Source organism: Garra rufa, chromosome 23 (assembly GCF_049309525.1).
Source record: "Garra rufa chromosome 23, GarRuf1.0, whole genome shotgun sequence".
Taxonomy (NCBI): Eukaryota; Metazoa; Chordata; class Actinopteri; order Cypriniformes; family Cyprinidae; genus Garra; species Garra rufa.
Window position 1 is genome coordinate 21,586,097 of NC_133383.1, and position 13,609 is coordinate 21,599,705.

At 39.1% G+C, this 13,609-nt stretch overlaps 1 protein-coding gene across 1 annotated transcript in view; it reads right to left on the bottom strand.

Annotated features, from left to right (window-relative positions):
- The window catches only part of gbe1a (glucan (1,4-alpha-), branching enzyme 1a), a 208,918-nt gene extending 197,245 nt beyond the window's left edge, over window positions 1-11,673 (bottom strand). Inside the window, exon 1 of the mRNA XM_073829881.1 lies at window positions 11,530-11,673. Coding sequence (XP_073685982.1) covers window positions 11,530-11,627 — 98 coding nt within the window. The 5' untranslated portion in view covers window positions 11,628-11,673. The remainder of the gene's footprint in view (window positions 1-11,529) is intronic.
- Between the last annotated feature and the right edge of the window lie 1,936 nt (window positions 11,674-13,609).

The window sequence follows — 13,609 nt, forward strand, 5'->3', positions numbered from 1 at the left end:
ACCTCTCAGAAAAGGTCTAACCGCTGAAAAGGCATATCAGAGCAAAAACCAAGTCCTGAGGTCAAGATAATTGCCTGTAGAGCTCAGTGACAGACTTGCATTAAGGCAATGATCTAGGGAAGAGTTTAGAAAAAATCTGCTGCATTGAAGGTTCACAGAAGCATGTAGCCTCCATTATCCATAATGGAAGACGATTGGAACAACTAGGACTCTAGAAAATGTCTGCCAACCCCCATCTTCAAAAGGTGAAAAGGTGAGGCAAAGAATGGCAGATAATTGCCAAATGCAGATGTGCAAAGCTTGTCACATCATACCCAAAAAGACTTGAGGCTGTAAAGGTGCCAAAAGTCGTGGCCAAAAGTTTTGAGAATGACACAAATATTAGTTTTCACAAAATTTTGCTGCTAAACTGCTTTTAGATCTTTGTTTCAGTTGTTTCTGTGATGTACTGAAATATAATTACAAGCACTTCATACGTTTCAAAGGCTTTTATCGACAATTACATGACATTTATGCAAAGAGTCAGTATTTGCAGTGTTGGCCCTTCTTTTTCAGGACCTCTGCAATTCGACTGGGCATGCTCTCAATCAACTTCTGGGCCAAATCCTGACTGATAGCAACCCATTCTTTCATAATCACTTCTTGGAGTTTGTCAGAATTGGTGGGTTTTTGTTTGTCCACCCGCCTCTTGAGGATTGACCACAATGGGATTAAGATCTGGGGAGTTTCCAGGCCATGGACCCAAAATTTCAACGTTTTGGTCCCCGAGCCACTTAGTTATCACTTTTGCCTTATGGCACGGTGCTCCATCGTGCTTGAAAATGCATTGTTCTTCACCAAACTGTTGTTGGATTGTTGGAAGAAGTTGGAGGGCAAAATTGTGAGTGAGCCCACTCCCTTGGATGAGAAGCAACCCCACACATGAATGGTCTCAGGATGCTTTACTGTTGGCATGACACAGGACTGATGGTAGCGCTCACCTTTTTTTCTCTGGACAAGCCTTTTTCCAGATGCCCCAAACAATCGGAAAGAGGCTTCATCTGAGAATATGACTTTGCCCCAGTCCTCAGCAGTTCATTCGCCATACTTTTTGCAGAAGATCAATCTGTCCCTGATGTTTTTTTTGGAGAGAAGTGGCTTCTTTGCTGCCCTTCTTGACACCAGGCCATCTTCCAAAAGTCTTGGCCTCACTGTGCGTGCAGATGCGCTCACACCTGCCTGCTGCCATTCCTGAGCAAGCTCTGCACTGGTGGCACTCCGATCCCGCAGCTGAATCCTCTTTAGGAGACGATCCTGGCGCTTGCTGGACTTTCTTGGAAGCCCTGAAGCCTTCTTAACAATGCAGTGGAAAGTTTTTTTTTTCGGGATTAAGTTCATTTTCATGGCAAAGAAGGACTATGCAATTCATCTGATCACTCTTCATAACATTCTGGAGTATATGCAAATTGCTATTATAAAAACTTAAGCAGCAACTTTTCCAATTTCCAATATTTAAGTAATTCTCAAAACTTTTGGCCACGACTGTACTGAGTTAAGGGCACGAATACTTATGCAATGTATTTATTTCAGTGTTTTATTTTTAATAAATTTGTAAAATTTGCAAATCTGTTTTTTGCTTTGTCATTATTATGGTATATGGACTGTAAATTGATATGGGGAAAAACTAATTTAAAGCAGTTTAACAATGCTGCAACAAAACAAATTGTGAAAAAAATGAAGGGGTATGAATACATTTGCAAGGCACTGTAAGTGTTCGAAATGCATCTTTTTATCTAATAAATGTGACTTTTTTGGTGTAATTATAATATATCATTGCATTGTGATTTTATATCTTGCAACTTGTCGCTGCAGAGTACACGTTCAGTCTGACTTTTCTTAAACATGCTGAGACAGACCTAAATACTGTTCACCACTGAACTGGCGAGCAATTCCAGCTGCAGTGTTGAACCGATTCCCCATTGAGAGTCTCTACATTATTCTGTCTTCTTGTGCATTTGTCTTACATGAAGGACCAGCCTATTTGGGGGACTTGAATGAATTAGTGTCATTGTAAACCTGCAATATTCAAGAAATCACAGATTTGGAATGACCAACATATCTTGTAATACCTGAAAGTGTCATCCCTTTGGCTTTCATCTTCCAAGCTCAGTAAAAATTGGAGGAATGATGCCAGTTAAATAGGGTTTGCCATAAAGTTAATGACATTTAAACCAGATGCCAGATTAACACCAATAACTTGGAGGTATCTGTAAGTGTTCTCTACATTTTGAGTTATTTTTTTTTTAAATATGTCATTTAAGTTTTTTATACTGTGCTTCAGAATACAATGAACTTATGAAATATGCCTAAAGACTGCCCTTCTACTCTTGTTAGGATAAATTCAAACAGAACTAATAAGTGACCTTGAAATTCAGGAAATTATAGGTTGTTCTCTAATTTTGATCTCCACTGTACATGCTCTGATGAATTTTCTAATGTCATTTTTGTCTGTGCGACTTTGAGTATCATCATTAAAATTAATATCACACAAAGCAAGGTTTGTGGTATCACATTTATGTAAAATACACATAATAATTTATACCCTTACATACATCAACCCTACTGTAATTCTTGTGGGCCCCGCTGCACCTGTGAGGCCCTAGAATCACCCCTACGGCCCTCCCTATAAACAACATGACACACAAACCCACCTAGTTTTAATCAATCTTTCAGAACATTTGAAATATAGAGGCTGTAAAATGACGAACAAGCTCAGAGATAAACAACCACCACCTGCATTTCACAAATGTGTTTCACCAGGGGGAAAAAAAAAAACGTGTGTGTGGCTTGACAGTGCTTGACAACACTGCTACCTGTGCCTACTAACCAAGCTCTGCTCATAAATATCACAGGCGGAGACCACCTCATAACCAATTCTGAGTCCCCGCGTGGACCTGCAGAACGCCTGACTGCACGTTTTGAAGTTTAATGAAAAAAAAGTTTTGTGTGCGAACAGGAATTCAGGAAGTAACCCGTTTATGCATTCCTCGCGAGTGCCACCAGCACCAGAATGGGCTTAATTGGTGTATGCCATCTTATTCAAATCTTATACTCTAAATAACATTACTTTTGTTTTTTGTTTCCCACCCCATTTAAGCTCTGCATTTATCCAGTCCCCTGGGTGCACCATTCTGAATAGAAATGAACCTTATCAAAAACATTGTCTGAGGAAGGGAATATTAAGAAGGCAAGAATAAATGAGGCAGCAAAAAATTAGTGGTTCTCTGTTGGCAGAAGGCAAAGGTGGTATGACATGTTTACTTATGAGAGGAAAGGGGGAAAAAACACACAATTACCAGGTTGGCCCCTAACAAATGCAATTCTGGACAAAAGGTCAGAGGTGGATTCAGACCTGGCTAACAAACAATACTTTTTATACAGTAAACATAATGACCGACAGGCTCTTTAAAAGTGCCAGCAGCATCATCTCGGGCCCCCAAGAGAAAAGGGGCCATTATCAGTGATGAAGGCAATCAATCAAACTGATTAATTTCTGAAGCAATAAATACAGCATTGCACACAGGGCTGAAAGAGCGATATCAGTATGTAATGACTCTCACTAGGGTAGAAGTATCATCAGCAGCACCTCTACTGGTCCTCAGCAGTACCAAAAACCAGAAAAAAACTCTCTTATCCTCAAAAGCTTCCATCTTAGCAGGGAAGTGGCTATGAGGGAGGGTAAAGCCAAGCCTAAAGTGCTGTCAATCTATCAAAAAAGTAAAAATCTTGCAATGTAACCAGGGCTGCACGATAAATCAAAATGAAATCGCAATTGCGATTAATCAAAAGCTGCGATTGTCATGCATATATTTCAGTGAAGCAAGGTCCTGTGATCAGCAGTAAATCTCCATCCGAAGGCCATAGGGCGCTCTCATTCTCGCACAGAAACTCCAAATACACCCAAAGAACAAACCATTATATGGCGAGAAATCCTGAAATGTTTGCCTCAAAAAACACCATTTCTTTACAACTAAAGAAAGAAAGACATGAACATCTTGGATGACAAGGGGGTGAGTACATTATCTGTAAATTTTTGTTCTGAAAGTGAACTACTCCTTTAATTAAATTTTTCTTATAATACTGTATATAACAATGCAATGCCTTTATCACTGCTTAGAATATTATTAATACTATGCATGCCTTATTCTGTGTAAAAATCTCACAGAGGGATTTATTTCAAACACTAGACTTACGTTATGAATTGAGTTTGGAGTAAAAACGTGGTATTTTCACATGCTTTCAGATGTATCAGCATTTCTACTGAGAAGCTATGCAAACAGCTGTCATTATCGCGATGGATTTCTTTCTATTTCATAATTGTGCGATTAAATCGTCTGCGATAAGGCTCTGCATACTAAATGCTGCTCCATCTGAAAGCACCTGCTGGAGATTTACTACTGATTACACAACTGGCTTTACAGACAAAATGTGCATGACAATCGTCTTTGATTAATCATGCAGCCCTAAATGCAACTATGATTCTTGTAATTGAAATATTTAAATCTTTAAATCTTATAAAAGTGACTCATTATGTTGCGCTTTTTTTTTTAAACTATAACTGTGACTTTTAAATTTCAGTGTTAGTTCACACAAAAATGAAAATTTTGTCATTAATTACTCACCCGCATGTTGATCCAAACCCATAAGACCTTTGGTCATCTTTGGACAACAAACTAAGATATTTTTGATGAAATCTGAGAGTTTTCTGAACCTGCATAGACAGCAACGCCCTACCATGATCAAGGCCCAGAAAGGTAGCTAGGACCTCAGTTCAATAGTCCATGTAACATCAATGGTTTAACCATAATGTTATGAAGTTTCCAACACAAGCCTTAATTTGTGTTCCGAAGATGAATGAAGGTCTTACGGATTTGGAAAACATGATGGTAAGTAATTAATGACAGAATTTTCATTTTTGGCTGAACTATCCCTATTAATGATTTTCATTATAATTTTTACTTGATCTTTTTACAAGCTGAACATAAAGAAAGCATGGTCAGGATCCTTAATTCTCAGCGCTGTATAACACAAGCTCAGAGCCTTTTCATTCAAATAAGTGCAGTCGGGTGTGATATGATTTGTGGCGATGTCACACTGAAATTTGAAGTTTTTAATGTGTTGCTGTGTGTTTGCTGCGGTTGTCATCAGTGGCAAATCCTGTTAGAGAGCAGCAGTGTTTTCTTCCGCACAGCTCTCATCCACAGTCCGCTTTCCATTTCAGTGATACACAAAATAAAATGAACACAAAAACATCTCTGCTACTGATGCACATCCACTGACATACGGCTGCAGTTTTGTAAAAAATAACATTATTATATATAAAATAACAACAACAAAACTTTCTGAGAGACTCAAAACCAGAGCTTCTTGCACTCTAAGTAAAAACATACTTCCTATGTAGACAAAGTCATTATTTTTACATTATATAAGTATGCATTAATGTAAACTATTTTTTCCCCTACATTTAAAATACATTTTTAAATATTATTTTACATTTATTTCTTCTCATATTAACTCGTTCTCATATCTGGCAACCTGCTTACACAATACCTTGTACAAAAGATCTCATTAACAGCTCATCAGATGGCAAGTGGATATGAAACATTGAGAAACATTAAATGATTTTTATATACAAATGTAATTATTAGCATTAAAGGGATAGTTCACCCAAAAATGAAAATTGTACTCACCCTCATGTCATTCTAAACCTGTAAGACCTTTGTTCATCTTCAGAACAACAATTAAGATATTTTTGATGAAATCTGAGAGCTTTCTGACCCTGCATAGACAGCAACGCAACCAACACGTTCAAGGCCCTGAAAGGTAGTAAGAACATTGTTAAAATAGTCCATGTGGCATCAGGGTTCAACCGTAATTTTAAGAAGCTACGAGAATACTTTTTGTGCAACTAACAATTAGATAAACCAGCTTTAAAAAGTTTCGTCCACAAAACCTTTCCTACAAGCATGAAGCTTTAGGAATAAAAGTAAAATTTTGAGTGGGGATCTGGATATTTCGAACGGCAAAGTGCATTTGCATACTTCACACAAGCATTTTTTTTTTCTAAGAAAGTTTACTGTCAAATTGTCGTCATGAACTGAAACCCCCTGTGACAATATTCTGCTGACAATGCCTGACTTAATTTTCACTTTCTGTCTTCCAGCCTCACAAAAACCATCCCATGGAAGTCTCAGGTGCATGTGCCCATGCCCGTGTGTCTGTGTGTGTGTGTGTGTGTGTGTGTGTGTGTGTGTGTGTGTGTGTGTGTGTGTGTGTGTGTGTGTGTGTGTGTGTGTGTGTGTCTGTCTGAGAGGCTCTAGATATTAAAGTGAATTTTAACAAGGTATGACGACTGGCTGGTTGTATGGGGGAAACCTGCCAAGCTCAGACGCTGTCTCTCTGTGTGCCATCTCACCCTGTTTTCACAGGCTCTGGCCAATTAGCTGCTTTCTCTGTCTGCTGGACTAGCTGACAGTCCTATATCTTCCACTATGAGTTCTATATGAACATTAATAATCAAAAAAGTCTGGAATTCATGACTGTCACAGTAAAGCTGCTCATGCTCACTGTACAGTATATGGCAAATGCTACTACATCAATCCCAAATTATTATGGAACTGGGGGGAATCTAAGGTGAGGGATAATCTGGTCAGGAACCCCAAAGTTAGACAATTTTACAACATTTTGGCTCTTATAAGAAATAAACAGTAATAGCTCAACTAAAATTGGAAATTCACTAATATATAGGATTGGCAAAACATGACAATAGACCTTAATCAGGGTAGACGCCATACTGAATTTCACACGGATGAAAACAAGGCTCTGAGGGATAGATTTACAGTTTTTTTTTTTAATTTCAGCCTGGTATGTCATTAAAATACAGTACAATCACACTGTGAAAACACTGTACTTCTATCCCTCACAGCTTCATTTTCATTCTTGTAAACCATGGAAAAAACATGTGGAAGCTGCTAAATCATATAGAGAAGGACTTGGTAAGCAGGAAATGACGCAATAATTTGACAAACTAAAGTTAATAGGTGGTAAAGGTACATACGAGCAGTATTAATTAAGATATTAGCCTAGTATTTCACCTACCTGACCGGAAATTATAAGAACAAACTTGAATGTTGTTAAGAATCTTGCCCTGGAAATCCTAGTTCAGTTTAGCCAACCACAAATGCCTTTTGTTCCTCAGACAGTTTTTTGCACTCTTCTTCTTGATTTGTTATAACTTTTGCCAGTCTATAGTACTCCAAATGTTTTTCCCGGTCTGACCGATTAGTACAGCGCATGACATTAATTGACCACTTTCAGCAGCAAAACATGCGAGTTTCGATTGTTTCAGTGGTGATGTACTGCCAATATGGCCGAATGATGACGCGTTGTGAAAACATTTAGGTGAACTATCCACTAAAATGGTTAGAATACCCTGTCGTACCTAGTGAAATGATTAAATTTCCCTTTCATAAAGACAGTCCCTTGCTTTATTCTGAATGAACCAGCCGTTCGAACAAATCAAATGAATGATATGATTCAGTAATTAAATCAGCGTCTTGCCGTCACCTGCTGGTAGGGATGGCGAAAACTAAAAAATTTCTTGACAGACCACCGAGCCTCATTAGCCGGTTGAAACCGGTTAACCGATTAGTTTAAAATATGGTACGCTATTTGAAATAACAGCCATTTCGAGCCGCGCCTGCAATTTCGCAACTCTGTCGCATCTGGCCGCGATCACACCGAACGCGTCTTTTAGTTCTAAAAACGCGAGGCGCACAGCACTGCCTTTTTTTTTTTGGTGACTTTTAATAATAACAGAATATAAAAGAGCGTGCTGCGTTTTTTTTTATGTTGCTAAGCAACGACCAAAACAGCTGTCCTGTCAGTCAAATCAAAGGATTATAGCGCGAGCACTCTAAAATCTTAGTTTTATGCTGTTAAGTAAACTGTCATATTAGCAGAAACCCTAAATAATACAGCTCCGGGTTACCCACGATAGACACAAAAGGTTTCTCCTCTATTTCTTGCAGTCTCCGGACTTTTTAAGCAACCGTAAAATTCCGTCACCACAACAGAAGGCCCGCCTTGTCTCCATTCATTCGATTGGATAATGGAAAAGAACGCGAATGACGTTGGGCGTTTTTCCGCTCAGAGTTGATTTTTTTTTTCAACTTCACGCACTCAGAGCGCTCCTGCAAAAACGCGAGGCGCCTGGGGCGCATAAGCAGCGCGTAGAACGCTCACTGCCAACAGAAAACCATTCAAAAGAGGCGCCTCCAACTGCAAAAACGCGTTCGGTGTGATCGCGGCCTCTCTCTGCCGCTCTGCCTCCCGCACACACACACACACACTGCCACTCACGTCACTTTTTTAAAATCCCCTACAGCGCGAAACATGAGTCCCGCAAACGCGGCGCCGAAGAGCTTGTTGTATGTAATCGTAGGACAAATGGCTCCTTAGTTTCAAATGGTTTGGGTACAAGGTGATCGCTTTGAAAATAAAGGCGTTTGTCTAGGTTAGAAGCTCATTTGAAACATTGCCACGGCTCATTTAAGAAAATGACAGCTCCGAAGAGACGCCGCTTTAGTTGAGGTAGTGCTAACCATAATAAAGAAAGATGATGATCATCATCACCTTATCGGTTACCACTGAAATGTAGATGTAATGTATTTCCAAATCTAAGCCCATCTTATGCGGAATGTTGCCTATTAGACTGCAACATGATAAAACCAATGGATAAAACAGGCACCTTCAGAATGCGTAAAAGACGCACCGGCACTTTTTTTTTTTTAACCGACTACCGACAACTTTGACCGGTTAACGTTGATACGGTCAACCACCGGTCAAACGGTCATCGGTTAACATCCCTACCTGCTGGCAGATCTTTTCAGTTAAATCTTTTAATATTTCTGTATTCAAAATGTTATATTTAAATGTTATATGTAAAACAATAATCTCAACATGAATTTATGAATTTGATTGCACTCGTGCCACTTCTGAGCCTCATTCTCATACTGTATGAAAAGGTAAAAACAAAATTCCCCTGTAAATCACTTTAAGGAGTCAAATATCACCTCGGCTAATTTAGATTTTTTGATTATTTCTTGATTACAATTTTTTGATTATTGTTTAGAATGTGCTCCTGAAATTTGGACTGTGCTCAAGTGCCCCTAACAAGAAAAGTAAGCGTAGAGCCCTGGAATGACAACTTTTTCATTAAGAATGTTAAGTTAAGGCCTGATCTGTCCGAAAATCCAAAAATTAACCAATGCTCTGACATGGAGCCATCAACCACACAGGTTTTGTCAAGCCCTGGTCCGGAGACGGCATTAGATAATGAGCCACATACTATAGAGTAGGGCTGCATGATTAATCGCACGATGTTGTGAGGCGCGTTTAGTCAATAAAGCCGGTACTTTGATTAGTAGTAAATCTCCATCATGTGCGTTCAGTTGGAGCGGCAATTAATACACAGAGACATAAATCACTGACAAGCTACGCCGAATGCGATTTTGAGCGCGATTTGGCATAGCTTGTCAGTGATTTACGCCTCTGAACGCTCCAGCTGAACGCAGCTGAACGCACGTGATGGAGATTTACTACTAATCAAAGTACCGGCTTCATTGACTAAACGCGCCTCACAACATCGTGCGATTAATCGTGCAGCCCTACTATAGAGTCCGAGAAATTTTAAGTTTAAATTTCGACTTAGTGAAGCACCAACACTTTTTCAGTAATTTACCTTTCTTGTAGTATTGTGCTTCAAATAAAGAAGTTTATGTTGAACAGATTGTTAGTTAAACGTTTACAAGTCAATATTGCCTATATGGACAGCACTTACAAAAAAGTGAACTTGTAAAACTGAAGTGTTAAATGCGATGCTGTCAAAAATTTGGGTGCACCTAACTTAAGACCTAATAAAAAAAGTTAGGCGCACCAGTGCAACTAGTGCAAAAAGATAGTCTACAGCCCTGTGCTGGTTAAGTAGGTTTTGAAGCATGGATGCTGGTTTAAGATGGTCCTTATGTGACGGTCTTGCCTGGGCGGCCTGTACAATGGAGACAGCGTGTGTGAATAGGGTTTCACAGATTTCAAATGAGAATAAACCATTTCCACAGCAATGCTTCGTTAACTCTGCTCTGTTTATTTTTTAAAACAGTTCTCTTTTTAATTCTGTCATTTTTTAACTTTGTGATCGTATAGTGTTTCAGATGTAAATATTAACAGATTCAACATAGCTGAAATCCACTTTCAATTAAATATAAATCACAAATAGATGAAAGAAGATCCTTAATGAAATAGAGCAATACAGTTAAACTCACAGTAACAGAAAAACATCCCCACCTAGCGGAGAACTTGAGTATCTCAATTTGAATAAACAATTTAAACATTTAACACATTTAGCAACATACCTGTACAATGGAGACAGCGTGTGTGAATAGGGTTTCACAGATTTCAAATGAGAATAAACCATTTCTACATAAAACACAAAGGAACACACAATTTGATCACAATCAAGTCTCGTAACATATAAACACGTTATATCTCAATATTGAGTGACTCACTCGACGCCAAACACAACTTAACAGAGTCCCAACATATTCATAGAAGGATAGAGTGACAGTAAAGCAAATATTTTTGTGTTTTGGACACTCATATATGGTAATTCTCAGATCACAAAGAACGTGCAATTTACCCACAGCAATGCTTCGTTAACTCTGCTGTGGGCGGTCCCTACTCCACACGCTAAATCACAGCACGCACCACATAGATGGCGCTGTCCCCATTTATATAATAATTTAACATCTTTTCACTCCGTTACACTTAGCTGGACCTAACTAGCTCCTGCTCAGGACCAACTTAGGACCAGCTTAAATCAGTATCCATGCTTTATCCCTGTTGAAAAAAACAGCATATGCTGGTTAGGTATGTTTTGGTGCTGAGATGCTGGTCTGTAGCTGGCCCTTTGCTAGTTTATGTTGGCCCTTTGCTGGTTTATGCTGGTCAAGGACCAACATAAACCAGCAAAGGACCAGCATAAACCAGCAAAGGACCAACATAAACCAGCATCAAAACATACCTAACCAGCACATGCTGTTTTTTTCCACAGGGAAAACCTACCTAACCAGCAAATGCTATTTTTTTTTTCAACAGGATATTTTAAATTATTGAAATTATCTGGAGCACTTAGGTGTAGAAGCATTTACAGATAAAAACATACATAATAGATTTCTGTAATAGTATGTGTAATACGTCGGGCCGAACATGCTACACATGAGAGACACACATCGTTATGATAGGAATAGCAGAGACCCGCGAATGCCACTGCAACGCGATGAGAAACGCGCATAGAATACTACAGGTATGAATTATAGATATCTAAACGAATCATATGGGTTAAAACCCCAGAGTAAGTGAATACAAACTAAGAATAAATTCAAGTAAGCTGGCATGTCGCATTTGTTAAAAGTTTTAAAAAGGCGTGTGTACCTTTTGCGCAGCTCTCCCTCATAGTTTCGTATATACGGATCCGTTTGTAGAAACGCGTTGAGGTTTGGTAAAGTCTCATCAGTGTTTGAATCCGACATTGCTCTGGCTCTCAGACTTTTAATAGAAGCAATATATCATCTCTTGCTCAACAGGGTCTCGTAGTCCAAACTTAAAGGAGGTGGGGAGCTTCTCTGGGAGCTTAGGTAACACATGACCAATCCACCTTGGCCTGTTGCGCAATCTAATCAGCGCGCAAGAGCAGCACAGGCCTCCTTTCATACAAAACACATTTCTTGACTGGCAGCAAACGTGTTCATTTATTTCAGTGTTTGTGCTGTCATAAATACTTCTTTCTGATTTTATTCCAGTAAAGTTTTCTGTGTTAAGTTGTTTGAAAATATTGTATACTGTGTAAACACTTTTTAGAATACTTTATAGCTTCTGCGTTTATTTATTTATTATGTAAGAGAGAAGTTAGCCATATAAATCAGTTGTTGTCATATACATTTAAAATACATGTTATTAAATAATGATGCCTTAAACGTAAAGTTCATGGTTACATTTATGTATGTCAACAACTTACAAAGCGATTTCAAAATGTGTGTACTTGTCCAACTAACCTCTAGAAATGGGAAGGTAAACTTCTGTCAGAATGATGTAGTATATACACTGGAAACCCCATGGCATGGACGAGAGCCAAAATATTTTATTAATATACCAAAAACTTCACATAGGCTTATCATTATATGCTATAACTCAGTAGTCGGAAAAAAGTATGCTACTTTACTATTTTCTCATCCCAATATAGTGCATCCACAAACTCTAAAACTGGGTTTTGCATTTTACCATAAAGAATGAGATTGCCCTTTTTTTATTATTTTCTGTAAATTAGAAAATGATATGATATTCCTTCTTCTACCTACGCATTCTCAAACAGTATCCACATACAGAGAAAATATTCTGTTGACTTTCTATCTCTGTCAGGTGCTAGACATTCTTCCGCGAGTTAAAACTTCAGTCCGCAGAAGTGTAATGCTGGAAATAAATGCACACAAGTGTATGGCCAGCTCGACTGCAAAATGGATTTGAGCTTATGAGATCATAAAGCCTGGGGTCACAGGTCATCCCACTGTTTATTCAGCCAACACTGGGAATCATGGCAGCATCTGGATGAAAACGGCCTCAGGAACCTAAAGAGTGTGTTCACATATTCTCAGCAGCACAGAATGGGGTTCAGCTCCATTATGCATCAAGAAGAAAAATCTTTCTGTTAAATGAAAAGGCACACATCTTGTGCTACAAGCATTAATGTTGTAATCTTTGGAAGGTATGATCAATGAATGAAGCTGTATTGTTGCTCCAGGCTACAGTCTCTTCAACGTCCTCCGCCAGGTAAGCCTTTATTCATGCTGCATGAAGGCTATAAATTAGTCTTATGTGTCTTATATTTGTGTAGGGCTGCTATTTGAAATGAAAAGAGAATCTTAAATCGATTTTACTGCTGTGACATGCCCATATGGCCACTATTATACAACATGTCCATATGCTGTTTTTCTACTTTCAGCCATTCCCTTCTGCCGTTTTGTATCTGAAGTGGCTTGCTTGCTCTCTTTGGCCCCTAAATGAGCAAAAAAAGAGAGGAAGTGCTGTGATTTGTCTATCCCAGGCCCCTGAGATCTACATTCTTACCTTTATTGTGTGCAATAACTTCGCCTGGAGGAGCCGAGGTATTTCCTGACTGTTTTTTCTGAGACGAGTGAGTTATGATGTTATGAAGAATATGCACACAAAGCACCTCTCTCTCACATTTTTTGCTTTTTCTCTCTCGACGGCAAAGTTTTCCCTGGTGAAATGCAGCGAGAGGACAAGACGGCAGTGCAAATTCCCTGGGTAGGGTTGCCGAGGCGACATAAAAGGGGCTTAGATCTGGTTGCGGGGTTATTATGGGCTGTGAATCGGAATCAAAAGGCCATTTTAGAGCTGTCACATGACCCCCGGGGCCATGTCGCCGCATCGCGTTGAAGACATTTCCTTCTAGCATCTTCCCTAGAGACAAGTCAAACAAGACCTCACCCAGACA